At 40.3% G+C, this 16,191-nt stretch overlaps 1 protein-coding gene across 1 annotated transcript in view; it reads left to right on the forward strand.

Moving 5' to 3' along the window:
• Positions 1 to 16,191, forward strand: part of MALRD1 (MAM and LDL receptor class A domain containing 1) — a 469,130-nt gene that overhangs the window by 107,130 nt on the left and 345,809 nt on the right. The window contains exons 15-18 of the mRNA XM_073334183.1: positions 604 to 756; positions 905 to 1,010; positions 2,373 to 2,740; positions 6,580 to 7,001. Of these exons, the coding sequence (XP_073190284.1) occupies positions 604 to 756; positions 905 to 1,010; positions 2,373 to 2,740; positions 6,580 to 7,001 (1,049 nt within the window). The remainder of the gene's footprint in view (positions 1 to 603; positions 757 to 904; positions 1,011 to 2,372; positions 2,741 to 6,579; positions 7,002 to 16,191) is intronic.

Genomic DNA, 16,191 nt, shown 5'->3' on the forward strand with positions numbered 1-16,191 from the left:
TTCCTGGCTTGGGCAGCCCCTGAGCCAGCATCGGCCGCTGCAGAAGTTACGGAGATCACGGAAAGACTCAGAATCTGTGACCTCCATGACTGAAGCACAGCCTTACTTATGATAGTTGATAATAATAAGGTAGATCTTACTAGTAATAGAAGCATTGAGTGGGATTTGGAAGATCTAGGTTCAATTCCTGTTTCTGACAAACTTTCTGTGAGATCTTGAATCTCTTCATGCCTCAGTTCCCAATCTGTAAAAAGAGGATAATAATACTATATTTCTTCCACTTTTTGCCTCTCTTGTTTTATTTAGACTACAAATCATACAATGTGTTTGCGCATGTGCACAGTGCCTGGCCCAGTGAAGGCCTGATCCTTGCTGATGACTCTGTGATACTGTAATTAAAATTAAATAATAAAAAATCACCTAATCTCATACCCTGTTACCCACCTGTCTTTTTCCCAGATACCTGTCTGGCACATTGTAGAAATGTTTTGTTTTAGAGCCTTGTTCTTTTACTTACATTCTGGAAAGTTTTTCCACAGTCTGATTAGCTGATGGTGGTTATGTTCAGAAATACAAAGTGAAACATCTCTTTCAATATTTCAGCTGCTAAATGTGACTTTGAAACAGACAGCTGTGGCTGGTTTGAGACTGTTAGTGCAGATGGATTTGACTGGATAAGAAGCTCCAGAAGTGCACTTCCATCTGCTTTTCAGAAACAAGCCCCACCAGAGGATCATACCTATAACAAATCTGAAGGTAAGACATAAACAGGTCCTTGATGCAGATACACATACACCAAACTGCCTGCCATTAAATCAGGGGCAGTAACCCCTGTTGAAATCTTCTGTGTGTTATACTGGCTCTGTGTATGAACAGTTCTTTTCTATTTTTTTCCCCCAAACAGGTCATTTTATGTTTGTTCTGAGGAACAGCAGCAGCATTTCACAGGTTGCTCAAATACGAAGCCCCACGTTCAGCCAAGCTGGATCAGGCTGCACAGTGTCCTTCTGGTATGAATTTAAGTTTTATTTTAAATTTATGGAACATCTGACATTGCTTCTGTTGGATTGAAATTGAGGTTAGAATTTCTAGTGGTGTACATCTCCCTCGGCAATATTTATTGCCTCCTTTTACTCTTTAGTTGCACAGGCTTTGTTGTAACCACTAGGCAACAATAAGCGGAAGCATTTGGAAAAACAGACCTGAGACACAGGACTGTTTTAGTTTTTGATCTTTTAGACATAATCCTTTAAAATGTTTTTTTCCCAGAGTAATACACAGAAATTCCATGGTGATTCCAATAATACAGTTCTACTAAGGATGGGTCAATCTCAAAATGTTAACGAGATTCAGTTTGGAATAACTAACCACACAAAAGGCTAGTGGCTCATCAAGGCCTCTGGGAGATTCTAAATCAAGCTGTAAATCTCAGAACGACAGGCTTTATCAAATGATTTAGTGAACAAAAAAAATGTTAAATGCAGGATGGTGGGGAAAGTTAACCAAGATTTGTGTGTTAAAGTTCAGGATGGTGCTTATTTTTAAATGAACAAGTTTGTCGTTGCTGAAATTTTGTTCAGTGATAAAATTCAGAATTGGTTTTCTGAAGAAAGAGTTAATTGGACATGACCTCATCTCTCTTCTTATGAAAGAGTGGTACTGTAATCAATGGGAGGCAAGTCTGTTTAGTGGTTAGAATATGGGACTGGAGGTCAAAAGTTCTGGTCTTATTCCCAGTTCTGGCATTGACTTGCTGTGTCACTGTTGTACCAGTCACATAATTTCTGTTTCTCTAGATGTAAGAGGGATATAGTAATACTAAACTCATGGGGATGTTGTAAGCATTAATGTTTGTTAAGTGCTTTGAGAATGTTAGGTGGAGTGCAAAGTGTCATTAATAATTATGGTGAAAGAAAGACATGTTCTTGCATTCATTAGATTTTTGCTTTCCTTCAGAGAAACTTTAAATTTATCTGTTGAATTACATTCATACAATTAATATTTTGCCTGTGAGTGTGTTGTGTTCATTGGTTACTATGAAGGAGAATTTCTCTGTACAATTGTGGATTCTAAGTTAATTAAGAATCGTTCCTCCATCATAGTCTTAACTTCTTCAGAAGTGTCCATGATTCATCTATCAGCCAAGTCTGCCAAAGCAGATAAGCTAATGTAGCTATGGTATGACAATGAGATCACATACAGAATGGTGTGAATTGCTGCTGAACTGGATGTGGGCTCTGTGGACTGACTTCATTCCAGGGGTGATTCCATTAAATTCCATAGAATTATAACAGAGCTGATACTGGCCCAGTACATTTAACATGATTCATCCTCATCATTTGCACCTTTGACTTTTTCCGCTGCCTTTTCAGGTATTACAATTATGGACAGTCAGTTGGAGCAGCAGAGATGCAATTACATGTTCATGGACTGAAAAATGCTACTGTCCTCTGGAGGGTATACTATAATCAAGGAAAGCAGTGGTTAAAGGCTTTCGTTCAGCTCGGCCGCCTCCCATGGCCCTTCCAATTATCACTGTATAAAGTCAGCCTTGGATTTTATGATGGTGTCTCAGCAATTGATGATATAACTTTCGAGAACTGTGCTCTTCCACCTCCAGCAGTAAGCTGTGAAGGTCCTGATCATTTCTGGTGCAGAGACACAAAGGCTTGCATCGACAGTTTATTCGTGTGTGATCTCGTGGATAATTGTGGGGATGGATCTGATGAGGACAATTGCAGTAAGTACTTTCAGCTCTGTTCCTTGTCCAATAACAAAGTTGTTATAATGACCAATTTCAGCCCTGGAAGTGCACTGCTTACACTAGGGATGAATAGATCTATTGTTGAAATACAATCTTCAAATGATTGACTGGTGCCATATGCACCTGATGAGCTCTAGAAGTTAGCTCTTTGTAGAAAATGAAAACAAATATGCACAGACCAATCTTCTTTATTAGAAATGTGGCCATATTTCTGTATTTTCTATAAAATATAGAAAAGCACTCCTTGTTCAGAATAGAATTCTCAGAGTGGTAATATGATGTGTGCTAGGGTTTTTTGTTGTTGTTGTTTAATATGTTAACTTTCCTTAAATAGATGAAGCATGGTGAAGATCTATATTTATATGAGATGTTGACATACTGTGGGGAATAATGTCCTCCAATTCTGTATATTATGGAGGTAATAGTGAGACGATTTCCCCCCACTCACATGGTGCCACTTGGAACTGGGGTTCCACTGAGCCCTCAGACTCAGCAGCCTGAGCTTCCTCTCAACACTGTGCTGCTGTGACGGGCAATAGACCGCTCCCGGTCTTACACCCCCACCAGTTACATGCAGGCTTTGGCCAGCCACTACATGAACCAACAATAGTGAGGCTATAACCAAGATAACCCCCAGCTTCCCAAGCTAGGACCCCAGAGCTGTATTGTCCTGCCCTGGTCAAAACCCTGACCAGTACGAATTTATTACTCAGTTCGCCTCTCCTTTAATGTGAAGAGGAATATGGAACAAACTTGTTTAACCAAACTACGATTTTTCCCCAGGCACTTCACTTAAAGGCACACTAAAACATTAAAACATAAAACGAGTTTATTAACTGCAAAAGATAGATTTTAAGTGATTATAAGTGCTAGCAAACAGATCAAATCAAATTACCTAATAAATAAACAAAACTGCAAACTAAGCCTAGGATACTAGAAAGATTGGATATGAATGCGCAAATTCTCACCCTGATTGATGATACAAACAGGCTTTCAGATTCTCAAGGCACAAGCTGCACTTGCTTTGCAGCTTGGGCTCCCCACCCTTGTTCCTAGTCCTTTTCTTTCGGAGCTTCCCTCAGCTGTTGAGTTGTGGGGGAGTGAAGAAGAACAGATGATGTCACTCCCTGCCGTCTATACCTTTTCCATATGGCGGGAACCATATGTTTCAAACTTGGTTCCCAGACCAGTTTGTGGAAAAATACAGGCACCCAAAATGGAGATCAGTGTCATGTGGTCTGGTCACATGCCCTTGCAAACCTTGCTGAGTCATAGCAGCCATTACTTACAAGCTGTCTGGAGTGTTCTCATGATGTCTAGGCTGGAAGCATTTTGCCTCATGCATTGTTATACCAATAAAATAAAAACCAGCAGGATCTTATTAAAGGGGATAAGGCAAAAAGCCACATTTATTGTGAATACAGAAAGAATCATAGGAAGCCATTAGTTATAGCTATAACATTCCATTCAATTTCATATTTATTCACACATTCATTCATACACACACACAGAGGTTCTGCAAGGTTGTTATCAAAGTTACCAGCCTTAGAGTTGCTCGTGCCAAGCCACGGGGGAGGTGGCCTGGACATGAAGAGGGAGCAGGGCCTTGTCAGATGCTCATCTTATGCTTCTGGAAGTTGGTTTGCAGAATCAGACCCCAAAGTTCTCAATTTCTAGAGACCATTTTTATAGGAATTTATTCCTATGCCAGGCTATGGGAATTGCTTCATCATGCTGTTGCTGAATCAATCAACAGATGGCACATTCCTGATGGCTCTGTGCTGCCAGATGTTATCTTGTTCTTTGGTTCTCCCATCCTTGGGTCTGTTGGGCAGATTCCCGGGGGGTCTTCTGGTTTTTCGGATAGAGGGAGATTTGTGATGGTTTCACCCTGCCAGTGGTTGAATTTTTGGAAAGTGCCACTCTTACTGCAAGTGATGTCTTGTGGAGAGTCTGCTTTATCTCATTTCCTACCACAATCACTTTGTGATCCATAGGCCTCCAGTTCAAGTCACAGCTGAGCCAGATAATTTGCAATTGAAGAGGCATCAAATGAGACTTATGCTTTCTTTGGCATGTGCTCACTCTGTTATCTTTTTCATTCCTGAAATGCAACACTTCCTGCTTTCCTAAATCAAGTAACTTATTTTGTCAGGCTGCATTTAATCCTATACAGAGGTGAAAAGGTGCAGCGTTAATGGAAAACTTAATTTGAAAATAAACAGATTATTCCTTAATCTAATGGAAAAAAAATTGTGACTCATCAATAGTGTTTTTGCTAATATATAACCTTATATAAAAAAACTAAAATCACTAAACAGATTTAATTTTGCCTAAATCCTGATACTAACATTAATTTACATGGGCTGTCTTGTTATATAAAACACAGAAGGCTATGAAAAGCAGTTAGACACCAAGACTGATTCTGGGGAAAGTCTAATCTGGTACACAAGTCAAGAGGAAGAGGCTTCATGTTGATGGTGAGATAGGAAGCCACAGTGCCACTATAGGATGGAGGAGCTAAGAGGTGGGCACACAATTGGAGGCCACGTTGTAAACTGGTGTGCACCCAAATGGAGGCTAGGATGAGAAGCCTTTAATATGTGGCCTTAATCTTTCTGGGTTATTGGTATTAATTGCTTCATTTTTCCTTTAATAAAGTTTTACTGTTGCACAAGGTGGTGTGAGCTGTTCTCAACATGAGTATTCACTCTATGGTGTATTGATGATTATGATTCTGTATTCACACAGTAGATTCTGTACGAAGGTATCCTCCTTTTTCTCACATTCCCACACACTTTCACTGCTTTTGCTTTTCTATCTATTTTTTCTTCCCCCAATTCCCAGGGTAACAAGTTGAACAAATATAATACTATAATATAACATTTACAATGGTAAACAGAGCCGTGAATGTATGCAACCAGGAGATTTGTCATTTGGGGTTGAAATCTTGCAAAAAGAAAAAAAGCACATTACATTTTGCACCATTGCAACCAAACTTGAACCTTCATTCAGTTTGGCCCCTAACCCTGAATTCTAGCTTAAAACTAATCTGAATCTGGATCCAAAATTGGCTCCTTGGCCTATATCTAATTAGTTTGAGTACTGAAAGATAGTAAGAGTTTAAAACCTAATTTTAAATCTTTTTCCTGCAATAAAGAATGCAACTATGAGGACACACATTCCATTCTCCCTTCCTATCCAAGTTTGTATCCTAAGTGGGTCTCAACCTGGGGTACGTGTACTCCGTGGGTACACAGAGGTCTTCCATGGGGTATGTCAACTCATCTAGATCAGTGCTTCTCAACCTGGGGGGTCGTGAACCCTAGGGGGGCCATGGGACGGGTTTAGGGAGTTGCAAGTGCAGGACTGGTGTTAAGGGATGGCAAGGAAGGCAACTGCCTGGATCCCCATGCCACAAGGGCCCCGTGAAGCTAAATTACATGCTTCAGCCCCAGGCAGCGGGGCTTGGGCTTACTCTAAAGGTGGCAGGACTCTGAAAAGGGGTACAGTAGTCGGGAAAGGTTGAGAACCACTTTCCTACAGTATATTTTTCTAGTGGTTTGTCCAATCAAGTTTCAATTTAGGGACAGAATTTATCATGATACTTTAGCATAACTTCCACTGAGTATGTGTGTATTGCCACATATATGTGAGGAAAGCATCTAGTCCTTGGTTCTTGTTCAGACTGGTTTAAATATAATTAATTACATTGAGATTAACTCTGTGAGGAGAAAAAGCAAATTCTAGTAGATCACTTTGTTTGATGTAGCATATTGCTTTCATTTGACAAGGTCTGTATTTACATATTTCAGAATCTGAGCTACAGTGTAACTTTGAAAATGGTCTGTGCAACTGGAACCAGGACATGGATGATGACTTTGACTGGACCAGAAACCAGGGCCCAACTTCCACATTTGACACAGGACCAATAAAGGATCATACTTTGGGCACAGTCAAGGGGCATTATCTCTATATAGAATCCTCAGAACCGCAAGTGTTCCAAAATAGAGCAGTTTTGCTGAGTCCGATCCTTAACAGCACTTTCACTCATGGCAATAAAAGCTGCATTTTCCGCTTTCATTATCATATGTTTGGAAAACACATTTATAGGCTGTCAGTCTTCTGGAGAATTTTGAGCAACTCAAGGGGTCATCTGCTGTGGCAGAAGTTTGGAAATCAAGGCAACAGATGGATAAGACAAACACTCAGTATTACAAGTGCTAAGCCTTTTCAGGTATGATTCTTTTAGTCTGTCATCTACTTACTAGAGCACCATAAAATGCTGAGAGAATGAGAGATTACACTAATCTAAAATAAAGCCAAAAGTAAGAAACACTCTCTGATCAAATTTACTTTGAAACACATTTGTCATTTGATTAAATATGTTCCCAAACATTTTGTTCTGCTGCAGCCATATTTCCCCATACCAGAATGCCTGGTTATCATCTTTGAAGATGAACACATGGCATTTTGAAACAGCTGTTACTTGATTCTTTCAGCATTTAATACCATGAAACTATGCTTATGTCGATTGCAAAGCCAACTGGGAATATGGAACAGCTTGTCCTTTTATTTTTTGTGAAAAACCTTTTACTACGTGACATTAGACTGAATATGCCATCAAAATATTTGGGTGAAGAGCCTAATGCTCATGGGTTGAAAAGTAGGTATCATTTAATAGAATACAAATTTATTATAAAGCACAGCTGGAAATCCAGTGCCCTCTTTTTAAAAAAACGCTTTGTGTTATAGAACATTTAAGTTTTACTTTGTCTTGTGGATCATACTGGGGTTGGTATACTTGCAAACATATTTGAGATGTTTATTCATTTGACCATGTGATGCCAATTCATCAGAAAATTAATTGAAAAGAAAATATTAGCAAAAATTAATTCCTTTATTTAACTGACCTAAGGCAATATTAGAGGTAGATGGTGCCATGTTTTGTTTCCATAAGGACTATGTTAAGGGACAAACGGCCACATTCTCGTTGACACTAAGGCCCTGTTACATCAGTTTGGCTATTTAGAGAAACCTTACGGTGGGCGTAAAGGTTTATATCCATTTAAGGCCCCTTTGCACTACAGTCTACACTACAAAAATAGGTCTCCCTAAGTTATGTCCATATACAGCCACTGCAGTAATTAAATTGCTTTTGCACATCCACACTATGCCCCATTTGTCGTTGGTGCATGTCCTGACCAGGAGCACTTGCACTGATTTAACTGTCAGTGTGAAGCATTGTGGGATGGCTTTTGATAGGCAGCAACAGTTGATGTAACCAGTGCAGTATCTACACTAACACTGTGTCAAGCTAACTAAATTGACCTAAGTGCTACACCTCTCGCAGAGGTGGAGAGTGATGGAACCTACAGAGAGCACTGAAGGGAGCTACATTTTAGTGTAGACGCTTACAGAGTTACATTGATCTAAATCTGTAGTGTAGACCAGTCCTTAGTGTGAATGAGAACAAGTTACTCTAGGGCAGAGAGTAATTACAGTAGAATTTGTTTGTATCCAAACATGTACCTAGTTCTTAAAACCCAGAACTAAAACTCATTCTTATACCTCATTTTCTATATTAATTTAGCCTACTATATAATATATTGATAGCTAAACATTAATGCCAGTAGTACAAACTGTACTGTTTGTTGTGTGACATCTGGATTTGTTTTTATTGTGACTAGGCATACAGTGTGCAACCTACTTGGAAGGAATGTGAACGGCACTTTTCACATTGGCAGCTTGATTTTACTCTCACTTGTACCAGTTTCATGCTGGGGATAAATTTATTGTTTGAAATGGAGTTACTCATAATTTATACCTGTGTCTGTGAGAAGTGAACCAGGCCCTAAACATGGAAGCACTTGACTTTGAATTGAAATGTGCACTGCATTTAAATTGGAGTTTGAATATATTTTAGTTCCTCTTTGTGCAAGTTCCGCATGCATACTTGTTTTGCATAGAAAGGAAGTATGTTGGATGCTTAGTAGTTTGCCTAAAAAACTCCAAAATCAATAGTCATACATGGGTCCTTGATTAGGGTTAGGAAGATGTTTTGAGTTAGTGAGGACACTTAGTGTGACAGCACCATAGGGCTCTCCTACCCTTCCTTCCTCTGCAGAGTGTTATGAGCTGAGTGTAATCTTTTGTTATGGGAATTAAAACCTCACTCAAGCTTATATGGAAATTAATCCATTTAAGATAGTTGTAAGAGACTGTTAAGGAGTCACATCCAAAACGAGCCCTAATAAAGTCTGTCCAGAAACTAGCACCAGGTGGGCAGATGGGTTGACTGGGTATTGTGTCCAGGTGGATGGGGGTGTCAGAGAGAATAGACAGAAACAGAGAACAGACAAAAACAGAGAGAGGGAGAGGGGGCAAGAAAGCCACACAGGAGCCTGTAAGCACAGTGTGATCCAGGAAAAAGTTAGAGAGAGTTTTTGGGTCTGGTACTGGGTAAAGAGGCTTGAGGGCTGTGAGCTAAGAAACTGCTCCTTTTGTTCTAGATTCATTCTCTGTTCAGAGAGACAGGACTTTGTACATTCCTTGAAATGAAGAAAATTGCATCAAGAAGATACCAGTCACCATCAATTTTAACTTCAAACTGGAACTTCCCAGTTTGGAGCCCTGAATTTTGACTAGCCCTCAGGTCAAAGGGGGTAAAATGGAAAGCTATAGGGCCAAGTTTGGTGTAAAAAGGGGAGTAATGGGCAGAGAAAACATCAGCATGATATTGAATGCCTTGGATATTGCTCAAAATCGGAAATTGTTACTGAGTTGTTCAGTTTTTGTCAATTGTTGCATTGGCCATGTATTGTAGAGTGAGCTTTTCGCCTACCTTGAGTATTCATTTGGGGATTTAATTGCTTTGGGAAGGAGAGGTCTACTAGGTCAGTTAGATCAAGAGCTGTGGCTCATTCCTATGTCCACTATTGTTCTTGACTGAATTTTGCTGCCGGTTTGCCTACCCTTCCAAATTTGGTGATTTTGAAAATGAGATGGTTTTGGCTAGAATTAGAAAAGCACAAGTGATCATGCATGTTCCAAGTTGCATAGGAAACAGCTTGTTCTTCCGATTGCTGGCATTTTCAATGACAACAAAATGTCAATTAGAAAAAAAATGTGTATTTTCAAAATATACGCTGGGTGGTGGAGATGGTGCTTCATCCATGTGATTGGCTCCCCCATAGGGGAGGTGAAGTGTGCAGGGGGTAGGGTGGGAGTTGATACTGTTTGCTCATTGTGAACTTCCTGTTTCAGCCTCACTCTTGATCTAGTTTCTGGATCTCTGTTGATGCTGGGGACTTAGCTGCTCACCAGTTTTATGTTCTGGAAGGGATTTTTGGAAGGATATGGCAAAATTGGGAAACTGCTGTGTGGATTTTTTTACCTTCCATCTGGCATGTTTATGGCATTGAAGTTACAATTGTCACAACTTTGGCAGATGCATGTAGTGGTTTGGTTAGAAAAGGTCTGATTGAGGTCTCTGTAAGTCAGCAATCTGCTTGGGTATTGGTCCTGGGCATGACTTGCACATTGGGTTTGCCTGTATGTGTAATGCAGCTTGTGGCTCACTTTCTCTTATTTCTCCTATCTCTGGTGTGGAGGAATGGATGAGTCAAGACTCTGGCTTCCAGTTGGGGCCCTGAGCCAGACCTAAGAATATAGAGGGGGCATGGCCTTCACATTTAATCTCAGGTTTGTAGTACATGAGGGCCATTGGTGCCTCTTGAGATCAGCACTGGAACAACCCCGCTGAGTAGTTTTGGGCTGTCACTCCAGTTGGGTAGTACTGTAGTTTTTAAGTAAAGTTGCAGCCTCTGCATTTAACCACATTAGGATATCTGTGTCTCATTGTTTCCATGTGCACATCAATGGAATGTTTCAGATCAAATCAATACTTCGAAAGGAAATATTTAGCTTGGCTTTGAAATATGCATTTGGAAAATTGAAAAAATGCATAGAAATCAACATTTTGGACAGAAAATATTGATTTTGATGAAAAAACTTTTTGTTTGAAATTTTTTGACCAGCTGTATATATAAGTAAGGAAAATATAAGAAGAAAAATTCCCTTCCCTCTCCCCCTCTTTTTTTCTTTTTTCTCATAAATGCTTGTCACTTGTGTACTTAGATGTTCACTACATTCTAGGAAGGAAACACAACTTGTGAATTATAAACAATAAAGGGACATATGTTAATATTATTTTTAATTATGTTAAGCAAGCCAAAAAAAGAGTAGATATAAGTGATATCACAATCAAGCCAATAGACTGGATGTTTTTAAAAACATGTAATAATCTGCTGATTTACTGAAAGGATCCAGGAACCATGAATCATAGAATCATAGGACTGGAAGGGACCTCAAGAGGTCATCTAGTCAAGCCCCCTGCAATCAAGACAAGACTAATATTATCTAGACCATCCCTAAAAGGTGTTTGTCCAATGATGGAGATGCCACAACTTCCCTAGGAAATTTATTCCAGTGCTTAACCACCCTGACAGTTAAGGAGTTTTTCCTAAGGTTCAACCTAAACCGCACTTGCTGCAATTTAAGCCTATTGCTTCTTGTCCTATTCTCAGAAGTTAAGGAGAACAAATGTTCTCCCTCCTCCTTGTAACAACCTTTTATGTGTTTGAAAACTGTTATCATGTCTCCTCTCAGCCTTCTGTTCTCCAGACTAAACAAATTCAGTTTTTTCAGTCTTCCCTCATATGTTGTTTTCTTGACCTTTTATTGTTTTTGTTGCTCTTTTGTGGACTTTCTCTAGTTTTGGCCACATTTTTCCTGAATTGTGGCACCCAGAACTGGACACAATATTCCAGCTGAGGTCTAATCAGCACAGAGTAGAGTGGAAGAATTACTTCTTGTGTCTTGCTTTCAACACTCCTGCTAATACATCCCAGAATGATGTTTGCATTTTTTGTAACAATGGTAGCATGGGGCAGTAGTCAGAAGGCTGAATGATTCTGGGCAGTCCCTCTGTAATGTCTCGGATATGGGCCCCTGGCAGGCAGCAATACTGGGATGCCATGTCAGGCCAACAGATGGGTGCCTTTTTGTCCCTCTCAGAAGAGAGTCACCAACCACCACTACCCTACATTTCCTCCTGGTAGTGGTGGCTGCGCTCCTCTCAGCTTTGGGGTACATGGCTTCTCCTCCTCCACCTCTGGGGGTGATTCCTCGTCGCTCATTGCCAGGGCAGCATAACAGTTCTTCATCACTTTGGTGTGTAAGTTGGGAGTAGGGGTGGAACACTGCCTGCTCCCAGAAATAATCAGCAGCCAGTGTCCGCCCGGTGATGGAACCACATCCTTCTCTCCTGGTGGCCTGACAACAGACTTCTCTAGCTGGATAACTTGGATAACTTAGACGTCTCCATCTGAATACTCTCAATGAATTCTTTGTGGGCACTGATGCTCCTCAGCCCAGCTAGCTTCTTCTGTCATTCTCTCACCTGCTTCCTGAGAGATTCCACCAGCAGGCACCTTTCAGACTGGGTGGTCCCCCCAGCCTGGCTTTGTGAGAGTGGGAAATGCAGGTCACAGTCTCTGCAAATCCATACCAGGATCTGGGTAGAAGCATCCATGGTTAAGTTCTCTGTCTGGATTATAGGTGAAGGAGGCAGGAGCAATGTTGGCCCTTCCCAACCATAGTGATTATATTAGGGCTCCCCCTTACAAACTCCCTCTCAAATTGTTATTTTAGCAAACTATTTGATCATACATAGCTCACTTATGGATTCCCATTGTGCAATATTGTGCAGGATGGAAACTAAAGTTCAGTTCTCAGAACTGACAGAACTTTATTCCTTTATTCCTTTTCTGGTCTAAGACATTCATCCCAATATGGGTAAACATAACTGTTAAGTGTGTTTATCTTTTTAATCTCCTTTAGCAGTCCACTTTCATGTTTTCCATATAAGTGGTGTTTGAAATCATAGTAAAATATTGAACTGTCCAGGATAGCTCACTTATATTGATGATGCACAGTGTTTGCTTTATCATCAGTGGGAAATCAATGCCTGACACAGTTTCACCTCAGAAGAGAGGACAGGTTTTTATTGTGGTTATTTGTTAGATAAATGTCATTGTTTTCCTCTGTTCCTTCAAACTGCTCCACATTTGGCAAAAATAAGTGACGATGTTATGTTTAAATTAATAAAGTGATATATAACAATATTCTTTGTTAGTCCAGGCCCCTTCCTTTTAGTCATGGAAGTTACAGAATGGATATAAATCAGATGCCTACAGTATCTTTAAAATGATATCTAGGGACATTCTGTCATATTTTAAAATTTATGAGGTTATTTATAATGTAAAGGCAATTTTGCCCTGATCTATTTCACATTTAATTCATATGCAAGTTTTGTAAACGGAGATAATTACAACCCTATAATATCACAAGACATAGGGAGTCATTTAATGTTTCTAACCCTCTATGATTATTTCACAATAATCACCCCAGGCCTTCTCTAATGTCTATTATGATTATGAAGCTTCTTTCAAACATGCCAATTCAATATTGAAATAGATTACTAGCTACTGCTACTCAAAATTTGCATTATTCAGGTATAATTCTGCTACCATATATGTCATTTGTCTATTAAGGTATGAAAAACAAAACCCAAAAAGCAAGAAAAACCAAAACTAACCCTCAAGCCAAAAAATAAAAATGGAAGATACTACAGAATATAAATCTATCTTCAAAATCACAATAATTTTCTCAAAAGTTGGGTGGTAAAATACATTTAGTAATTTATTAGTTTAAAAAATGACTAGGGAAGATATATAACTAAATACATAATAATAATTCTGTTTTGATTAACAATTACATACTAATAGATCATAAAGTGGTGGAATATTGATTGAAGATTATGACGATATATTGCCTATGCTTTATAGACAAGAATGAAGGCCAGGTCTCCTCTCTAATTTTTTTATTTTTTTTTTATTTTTACTTGTTGTGCTTTGGTGGTGCCCAACACTATACAGAAACAAATATAAGGACCAAGAGGTTTGCAGTTTAAGAGCCTGATCCTCCAAACATTTACTACCGTGTGTACTGCAATTGGTTTAAATGGGTTTCAGAGTAACAGCCATGTTAGTCTCTATTCGCAAAAAGAAAAGGAGTACTGGCGGCACCTTAGAGACTAACCAATTTATTTGAGCATAAGCTTTCATGAGCTACAGCTCACTTCATCGGATGCATGCTGTGGAAAGTGTAGAAGATCTTTTTATACACACAAAGCATGAAAAAATACCTCCCCCCACCCCACTCTCCTGCTAGTAATAGCTTATCTAAAGTGATCACTCTCCTTACAATGTGTATGATAATCAAGTTGGGCCATTTCCAGCACAAATCCAGGTTTTCTCACTCCCCCACTTCCCCCACACACAAACCCACTCTCCTGCTGGTAATAGCTTATCTAAAGTGACCATTCTCCTTACAATGTGTATGATAATCAAGGTGGGCCATTTCCAGCACAAATCCAGGGTTTAACAAGAACGTATGGGGGGGGGAGAAAAAACAAGGGGAAATAGGTTGCCTTGCATAATGACTTAGCCACTCCCAGTCTCTATTCAAGCCTAAGTTAATTGTATCCAATTTGCAAATGAATTCCAATTCAACAATTTCTCGCTGGAGTCTGGATTTGAAGTTTTTTTGTTGTAATATCACAACTTTCATGTCTGGTTTCAGAGGAACAGCCGTGTTAGTCTGTATTCGCAAAAAGAAAAGGAGTACTTGTGGCACCTTAGAGACTAACCAATTTATTTGAGCATGAGCTTTCGTGAGCTACAGCTCACTTCATCAGATGTTTACCGTGGAAACTGCAGCAGACTTTATATACACACAGAAATCATGAAACAATACCTCCTCCCACCCCACTGTCCTGCTGGTAATAGCTTATCTAAAGTGATCAACAGGTGGGCCATTTCCAGCACAAATCCAGGTTTTCTCACCCTCCACCCCCCCACACAAATTCACTCTCCTGCTGGTGCTAGCCCATCCAAAGTGACAACTCTTTACATAATCAAGTCGGGCTATTTCCTGCATAGATCAAGGTTTTCTCACATCCCCCCCACCCCCATACACACACAAACTCACTCTCCTGCTGGTAATAGCTCATCTAAACTGACCATTCTCCAGGTTTAAATCCAAGTTAAACCAGAACATCTGGGGGGGGGGGGGGTAGGAAAAAACAAGAGGAAACAGGCTACCTTGCATAATGACTTAGCCACTCCCAGTCTCTATTTAAGCCTAAATTAATAGTATCCAATTTGCAAATGAATTCCAATTCAGCAGTTTCTCGCTGGAGTCTGGATTTGAAGTTTTTTTGTTTTAAGATAGCGACCTTCATGTCTGTGATCGCGTGACCAGAGAGATTGAAGTGTTCTCCGACTGGTTTATGAATGTTATAATTCTTGACATCTGATTTGTGTCCATTTATTCTTTTACGTAGAGACTGTCCAGTTTGACCAATGTACATGGCAGAGGGGCATTGCTGGCACATGATGGCATAGATCACATTGGTGGATGTGCAGGTGAACGAGCCTCTGATAGTGTGGCTGATGTTATTAGGCCCTGTGATGGTGTCCCCTGAATAGATATGTGGGCACAATTGGCAACGGGCTTTGTTGCAAGGATAAGTTCCTGGGTTAGTGGTTCTGTTGTGTGGTATGTGGTTGTTGGTGAGTATTTGCTTCAGGTTGCGGGGCTGTCTGTAGGCAAGGACTGGCCTGTCTCCCAAGACTTGTGAGAGTGTTGGGTCATCCTTTAGGATAGGTTGTAGATCCTTAATAATGCGTTGGAGGGGTTTTAGTTGGGGGCTGAAGGTGACGGCTAGTGGCGTTCTGTTATTTTCTTTGTTAGGCCTGTCCTGTAGTAGGTAACTTCTGGGAACTCTTCTGGCTCTATCAATCTGTTTCTTTACTTCTGCAGGTGGGTATTGTAGTTGTAAGAAAGCTTGACAGAGATCTTGTAGGTGTTTGTCTCTGTCTGAGGGGTTGGAGCAAATGCGGTTGTATCGCAGAGCTTGGCTGTAGACGATGGATCGTGTGGTGTGGTCAGGGTGAAAGCTGGAGGCATGCAGGTAGGAATAGCGGTCAGTAGGTTTACGGTATAGGGTGGTGTTTATGTGGCCATTGTTTATTAGCACTGTAGTGTCCAGGAAGTGGATCTCTTGTGTGGACTGGACCAGGCTGAGGTTGGTGGTGGGATGGAAATTGTTGAAATCATGGTGGAATTCCTCAAGGGCTTCTTTTCCATGGGTCCAGATGATGAAGATGTCATCAATATAGCGCAAGTAGAGTAGGGGCTTTAGGGGACGAGAGCTGAGGAAGCGTTGTTCTAAATCAGCCATAAAAATGTTGGCATACTGTGGGGCCATGCGGGTACCCATAGCAGTGCCGCTGATCTGA

This window comes from Lepidochelys kempii, chromosome 2 (assembly GCF_965140265.1).
Source record: "Lepidochelys kempii isolate rLepKem1 chromosome 2, rLepKem1.hap2, whole genome shotgun sequence".
NCBI classification, from domain to species: domain Eukaryota; kingdom Metazoa; phylum Chordata; order Testudines; family Cheloniidae; genus Lepidochelys; species Lepidochelys kempii.